At 58.1% G+C, this 7,651-nt stretch overlaps 1 protein-coding gene across 3 annotated transcripts in view; it reads right to left on the reverse strand.

The window, feature by feature from the left end:
* Positions 1-1,169, reverse strand: part of LOC119329938 (vacuolar-sorting receptor 1-like) — a 47,870-nt gene extending 46,701 nt beyond the window's left edge. The window contains exon 1 of one of the 3 annotated variants that reach the window (XR_005159835.1): positions 686-1,169. Coding sequence is in view for 2 of the 3 variants with exons in the window: in XM_037603051.1 (XP_037458948.1) it covers positions 686-992 (307 nt within the window). In the remaining variant the exon portion in view is untranslated. The remainder of the gene's footprint in view (positions 1-685) is intronic. The other 2 variants (XM_037603051.1, XM_037603044.1) reach the window with 2 other exon arrangements.
* Positions 1,170-7,651: the final 6,482 nt, after the last annotated feature.

Below are 7,651 nucleotides of genomic sequence, written 5' to 3' on the forward strand. Positions count from 1 at the left end.
ACCATATTTGTACATATGTTATCATGTCTATGTTGCACAGAATACCTTGATATATACCCCCTCATAGAGGAGAGGTTGTTGTTGGACAAACTTGCTTATCAAGAGACCATGCTTCCAAACCAACAAATGTGTGTATTTCCCTTTTCTCAAAAAAAATCCTGAATTTTCGCATATGTTTTTCTGTTCTAGTAGATTACACAAGAAAAGTCAACTACAAAAACTTCCTCTATCGGGACAAGAAATAAACTTGGTGAGTTGGTTGTTGGGCTAGTTTATGTACCAAACGATCAGGGTTCAAATCCCCTATAACACATGATTTTTATCACCCAAGAAAGTCCTTACAGGAGAAAAAAAGGGTGTGTGGCGAGAAAACAGAACGAAAACCCAGGAAAACCTGGGCTGTCGCAGGATCGTTCGATGCGCATCCGACGGCAATCGAAGCGTGCGTGCCTGTCGCTAACGAACAGTCGACAGGAATTTAGCTTTGTCGTAATGTATAATGTGTGGTGTGTGCAATACAGGCTGGAATATGATGACTCTGCTAGAGTTGCTCTAAAGCAGCTCACACTGCGAGTCCTGCAAATATATTCAGCGGATCCACCAGAACCCCAAGCGAACCGCATAACATCGCAAAACTGCGGAGCAACGGTGACAGAGATTAAAATCAGGAGAAGGCATCACTCACTCCCGCGGTCTATGAGAAGGAAGCTGGGGAGCGCTCCAGGCTTGGTGCGGAAGAGGTGCTCCTTCCTGCCGCTGTTGAAGGCCTCGCAGGCGTCTGAGTTGCCCTTGGGATAGACGACGGCACCAGCCATGCTCCCGCCGTACTGCGGGATGCCGAAGTTGCCTATGGCGCTATCGTGCCGTCCCCGCAGAGCCGTCGGCGACGTGACCATCAGGCTGTTCTTCTCCACCACAAACCGCGCCTCCAGCTCCACCGCCGCCGCGAACGCCAGCAGCAGCAGCAGCCACCTAAACCCTAGCCCCCACATCGCGCTCGTGTTCAACTGCTCTGGTGGCGGCGGGGAGCGAGGGGACGAGCCTTCAGATCGGAAGCGGAACTGGACTGCCGAGATTATTGGGGCGATTTGCCGGTTTCTCTGTCTCTCTCGCGTCCACGGCGGGTGTTGAAGTGCGACTGAGATTAGTGTGTGACGCTGTCAACTGACTTCGTTGAAGAAGTTCGTGGACCAGGTGCATCGAGCAGCTGTATATCGGGCACGCACAACAAGCAACTTTCTATAGATTCCACTACAAACTATTTAAAAGTATAAATTCATTTATTTTGCTTTGTATGTAGTTCACAGTGAAATCTCTAAAAAGGTTTATATTTAGGAACGTATGGAGTATAAGTCTGGTCATAGTCGGGAGTAACATAAACTGGTAATATTGTTACTACCTTCATAATGGGTAGTAACATATTGATGTACTCCTTGCGTTCCTAAATATAAGTCTTTGGAGAGATTCTACTATGGACTACATACGGAGCCAAATGAGTGAATCTATACTCTAAAATGCATCTAGATACATCCGTATGTGGTCTATAGTGAAATCTCTACAAAGACTTATATTTAGAGCATGCTTGGATACGTTTTAGTCCCATGACTAAAAGTAGTGGGACTAAAACTTGCTAGTCTCACCCATGCTTGGATCCAAATACTAAAGAGACTAAAATCTACTTATTGAGCATTTATTATCCTCCAAACCCTCCAATCCAGAACTAAGGAGAGGAATTAAATAAGGAGAGAGAGAGCTAATACATATTTTAGTAGGTTTCCCATGACTAAAAGATTTTAGCCTCAAGACTAGTCCTAGCCTCTTTTTAGTCAGGGGTGCTTGGAACTTTAGCCTCTAAAAGAGACTATTTTTAGTCAGACTAAAAATAGTCCCTTGTATCCAAGCACCCTGTTAGGAACGGAGGGAGTATCATGCAAGCCTTCATTAATTGAGATAGAGACTCATTTTATCTCGGGGTGTGTTATGTTACAATAGCATATTATGTTATCTGTCGTGGTAATATCACGTCAGATGTTGGAGGGCAGAAGTACGTCGTCGGGTCCTGAAAGTGGGAGTGAGCACAAGCTCGGACGGACATGAGATGTACCCAGGTTCAGGGCTCTCAGAAGAGATGAAACCCCTACTCCTACTCTGCGGGGTCTTCGCATGATCATTATATCACAAAGAGTATAATGGTGCTCCTAGAGCTGTTTGGCTAGAGGAGGAAGAAGGGCAAAGGCTAGCTCTTGCTTCTCCCTAGCTGTGGGTGTGGTGGAATGAGGTGGGAACCCTTTGCATGGGTGAGGCCTGGGGTTTTATAGGCCAACCCCCCAGGGATACAATGGTAATGTGGTCGGGCGATAGGTCCCGGCTATCAGTCTCTATGGTGTCCGGGCTCTCCGCCGGCTGCTGGGGCCCGCCTCTGGTGGGCCCTGCCGGCTGCCAAGGAATCGGTCGACAGGTGGGGCTCGCCGCCCATCAACGGCTCTTCACTGTGGCGTCGTCCGTGCTGACGAAGGCCGTGTCGGGCGCGCCATGGCTACAGTGCCGCGCCGGGCGGGTCGGCGGCCGCCTGGCGGCGTTTACTGTAGCCACGTGTGTTGGGATTTGGGGGAGGCATGGTGCACTGTAGCACATGCCCCAGCTGGTCGCTTGATCGGGCTCAGACTCCTAGGGAGGGGGCGGGCCGCCTGCGAGAGGTCGGCCCGTACCCTCGCCGCCTTCTGGAGCACGTCGCCTTCTGGAGGCCGGCTATGCGCCACCAGTCGGCTCTGGAAGCCGGCCGTGAGATCTGTCGGTCTGAGGGGCTTGGCTTGCCCCGATGTCTTGAAATGTTGATTAGTGTGGATTAGGCTACCCGGGGTTTATCCCCCCGATAATAGTCCCCGAAGCTGGTGAGGTTCTATGGCTAACCGCCGAAGGGCCTCAGCGGTTTCCCCTTTAAGGGATCTTCCGCCTTCTGCTCCGTCCGGCTGGGAGGAGCCGGGTGCCAGGAGCCGGCCACGGCTGCGGCCGCCTGATGGAATTCGAATCGACAAGGCGGGAGCCAGAGAGGCGTCGCCCGTCACGCGCACGCCACATGGCGTCAGCAGGCCAGGCCGGCCTACCAGCCCACATGCGCGACGGGACATCGCTGCAGGCGGGGGCCCGCCACTACAGGGCCTCGGCTCGCGCGCGGATCCCCTGTGGCCGAGGGAGGCGGTTGCCCTTCTGTGGCGCAATTAAGGTGCCTTTATCACGCGGAATACGCGGGGCGTGCGGAGCATGGGGCCTCCACGCCCCCACGTCGCCTCGGCTTCGTCGAGCCAGCTATAAAGAGGGGGAGGAGGAGGAGCGGCAAAATGCATGCGCGCTCCCTCCTATTCTCTCTTCTTCCTCTCGCTGCCGTCGTTGCTGCGCTGCTCCATTGCCATCGCTGCTCTGCTGCGACCGCTGCTTCCCTCATGTAGCCGCTTCGGCGCAGCCACCGCTCCACCTCAGTCGCCTCACGCTTCTGCCGCGTCGTTCGTTGCCGGCGTCTTTGAGCTTCTCCGAGCCGTCCTCAAGCCATGGCGAAGAGCGGCTGGTTCGGCGCCAATGTGCACGACGACCACATCGACTTCCTCCGCGCGATAAGGAGGCTTCCCCACGCCGACAACGTGGGCGTGCATCTCCCTCCCGAGTGGGAGATCTCGCCGCGGTCGGAGCCCGGTGAGTTCGTGGTCTTCTGCACACATTTTCTTCGCGGGTTCGGGCTCCTGGATAGCAGCTTTTTTCGGGTCTTCCTCGACTTCTACCGCCTGCAGCCGCATCACCTCACCCCTAACACGGTGGTGCTCATGGCAGCCTTCATCACGTCCTATGAGGGATACCTCGACGTCTTGCCCACGATTGAGCTCTAGGGTAGATTCTTCTACCCCAAGCTGGGCACGTCGGCGAAGGATGAGCCGGCCCAGTGCGGGGCATGCGTCGCCGTGAGGCGCTTAGGAGGTGGCACCTGCTTCCCGTCCATCCCTCTGCATGAGTCGGCCAAGCTCTGGCAAAGGTCTTATCTCTATGTCCGGAATCTCCACCAGGTCAACGACTACATCAACTTGTCAGCCTTCACGCTTGGGGCGCCTGCTAAGCCACGGGACAACTGGCAGCAGCAGCTGCCCAAGCGCCTGTCGGCCCACATCGTCAGCGTCCTCGCCCGGCTTCAAGAGATGACGGACCAGGAGGGGCTCAAGCCGGCCAACCTGCTGGTCGGCTTCGTCATGCGCCGGGTGTCGCCTCTCCAACTTCGGTCGCATCTCATCAGCGAGATGAGCGGCCGGCGGGATCCCTGTCGAGTGTTCACCAAGGAGATGTCGGAGGTGGAGGTAGCTCGCCATGTGAACTACTTCTCCAACCGCAAGCTCACTGAGGAGTGGCACATAGGCAAGGAGCCCTACAGCCGTGCCAACCCGCCCCCAGCGGTAAGTATAAGGTCCAGCTGCTTTACTTATATTGCTCTTTTTTCCTCCGTCCTGACCAGCCGGCCTTGTGGCAGCGCTTCCAGGCCAAGGCGGGCAACGGCGGACCAGCAGTGGATGTCAGACCGCGAAGAGAGCGACGTGGGCGACCCCGAGCAGGGGGCGGCTGTCATGGAGGAAGGCGGCGAGGACGAGGCCACCGCGGGAGGCGGCGCTGGAGCAGGCGGCGGAGGAGGAGTCGCCGACGTCCGGTCCTGGCCGGACGACGACGAGGATGACGAGGAGTGGCGCCGACCTGGCAGAGGCGCGGGGACAGGAGCCGGCCCTTCTACACCGCGGTCAGCTGCTGCACTTGGCGGACAGAAGCGCCGCCTTGCGGGGAGGTTCGGTGGCCACCTGGCAAAGAAGGCCAAGCAAGCAGACGCGACCAGGCGGCAAGAGGCCTTGAAGGTGGCCACCACCCGGAAGGGGCCCAAGCCCATGCCGTACACGTCCGGGTAAGCGCGATTGCCGCCTTGATTTCATATTTTTCTTCTCTCTTGGAGGATTTTCTCATTTTTGCTCTCTTGCTGAGCAGGACGGCCTGCGTCACCATGCGGGCTCCGTCCGCTTTGCTAATGGACCCAGCAGGCGGCTCCGAGGAGGCTTGGTGCACGAATCCGGCTGCTGCCCTTCGGGAGGCGACGACAAGAAATGCACGGGAGGCATGCGAGGAGCGGGAGGCCACGGAGAAGGCGCAGGCGGAGGCCCAGGCCGCAGGAGGGCGGAGGCGGAGGTGGCGACAAAGGCGCAGGCGGAAGCCGTGACCAAGGCGCAGGGGGAGGCCGACGCTAAGGTCATGGTGGATTCGGCTGGTGGCGGAGTCCCGGAGACCATCACCCTTGAGCAGACGGAGGTGCAGATGGCGGAGAACCGGACGCCGCCTGGAGCAACCGGAGCCGACCAGTCAATGTCGGAGCTGGTGGTCCCCAACACCGCCATCCCGGGGGCGGAGGAGGTCCAGCACGCGTCGGATGCTGGCCAGCGAGGAGGCGGCGAGCCCAGCCAGCCGGAGGCACCACCAGCCGGCACTGGGCAAGCGATGAACCGAGTCTTGGTGGCGCGCGTTCCTGGGCGCCAACGTCCGACGCGGGCGACCTCAGAGCCAAGGCGGGTGGAGGTCGCGGCCTCGAGCTCGTGGGGGGCCAGCGCTGGGGCCACGAGCGCTGGTCCTTCAGGTTGGGTGGCAGGGGTCGGCCCAGCCGCCCTGAACCTGGCGGTGCGGGATGTGGAGGACCAGTTCCTCGCCCACAACGCCACTCTCCTGAAGGCAGGGGAAGAGCTGCTGGCGCTGCGGTCATCCGTCCGGGTACACGCATCTTGCTTTTGCTTTTTCATCTTGTAATATTCCGTGGGAGCACGCCAGTGCACCAACTGGGTGTAGCCCCCGATTTTCGAGCCAGCTGCTGAGCAGGCGAGTTGGAACTCAAAGGTATTCTTTTTGTTTGCTGAAATGCTTGCTTCTATTGCAGGACTACCATAACATGCGAGCGGACGCCTACAATACGCAGAACCGGACGCTCACCACCTGGACCACTGAGCTGACTCAGAGCCGAAGTATGTAAGCCGGCTTCCAGCGGGGACGCGCCAGCGCACCCACTGGGTGTAGCCCCCGAGATTCTGGCTAACTGCTGAGCAGTCGGGCCGGATCTTCTCCGGCAGCTTGTTCGTGGTTTTGTGGGAGTAGATGATGACGCCTCTTGTCTTCTTTTTGCAGCAGCTACTGCCCAGCTGAGGGAGCGCACGGCCGAGCTCGAGGGCCAGCTCCGGGTTGCGGGGCAGGAGCGTGACTAGGCGACCGTGGAGCGCGATCGGCTGGAGAATGAGCTGGAGGACCAGACCGAGCGGCACGTGGAGCAGGTCTGGTGGCTGAAGGCGGACGAGGAGCGCCTCACGACTGAGTTTGAGACCCAGCGCTCGGACTAGGCCGAGAAGGAGAAGATCCTCCAGGAGGGCTATGGCGTGATCAAGGATCTGCTCGACGGTGCGTCCCTTCCTTTTTGTTGTCGATTGCTAGCTGCCGGCTGCTGTTGGAAGCCGTCTTCTAAAATTTTTGTCTTCTTTTGAACAGAGTTCCTCCCAGGACACTCTGTCACCGTGTGCATGGCTATTGAGGCTCAGAGCGAGGAGTGCAGGCGTAAGGGCAAGGAGATTGCGCAGGACCGGCCTCAGACCTTGAGCGAACAACTCACGGCCGTCTGGATGCGCCTCGAGCCGACGCGCTGCCTGCTCCGCCGGCTTCAGCGCGCCAGGTCACAGGTCTTGGAGGACTTGTGGCTGGGTGCTTGGATCCCGAGGACTCCCAGTTGGACGGCCGACTAGCTGGAGGTGGCGGCAGACTGGCTCGAAGCCTGGAAGAGCTCCGCGGCATGGTCTGGGCTGCGATGGCGCTGAAGTTCGTCAAGGCCTGGTACCCCGACGTGCGTCTGGCGCAGCTGGCTACCTTTCGCCAGGAGGCGCTATCGGAGCTGGCGGCGGAGCGCGAGGACATCGCCATCCGTGCGCTGGCTCTTGCCGACTACGCGGATGTCAGCGTCTTCGTCCCGGAGCGGGGAAACAATGGCGTCGTAGTGCCCCTGTCATGGTTTGATCTGAAACCGTCGGACGGGGAGGACTCGGCGGAAGAGATCGCCTCCAGCGACGAAGGTTACGAGGACGACGAAGACGAGGACGGCAGCTATGTCGCACCAGACGACGGAGCGACCAGCCAGACTCGGCCCGACCCGGCGCCGACTGGAGATCAGCCGGAGATCACCTCAGCCGCCGCCGATAGCCAGGCCGAGATCCAGCAGCCGAAGGCCCCGCCAGCCAGAGCTATGCCTACCGCCGACCAGTCCCGACAGCCCAAGGAGCCATCCGCCTAGATGGCCTTTTATCTTTTTTAAGTTTGTCTATCTCATGCTCAGAACAAGTTAGTTATGTGCAGTTCCACCCACTGAGGGTGTAATTTTAAACTTGATGAATGTCGGCCTTTGGCCGTTTTGCAATGTATAAAGTTTAAATCCCCACATTCTTGTATATGTTGCCGGGTTCTGGCTTGAGTTTCTTTTACTCTCTTTGGCTTTTTCATTTGCCGCCTTCCTTTGGCCGCCTCCCTGCCAGCCGGACAGCCATGTTGCGGTCTGTGGCCGGGTCAGGGACTTGGCCGTTTAGGACGGGTAAGTTACTTCAGCCATGTAGAG

Source organism: Triticum dicoccoides, chromosome 1B (assembly GCF_002162155.2).
Source record: "Triticum dicoccoides isolate Atlit2015 ecotype Zavitan chromosome 1B, WEW_v2.0, whole genome shotgun sequence".
NCBI lineage: Eukaryota > Viridiplantae > Streptophyta > Magnoliopsida > Poales > Poaceae > Triticum > Triticum dicoccoides.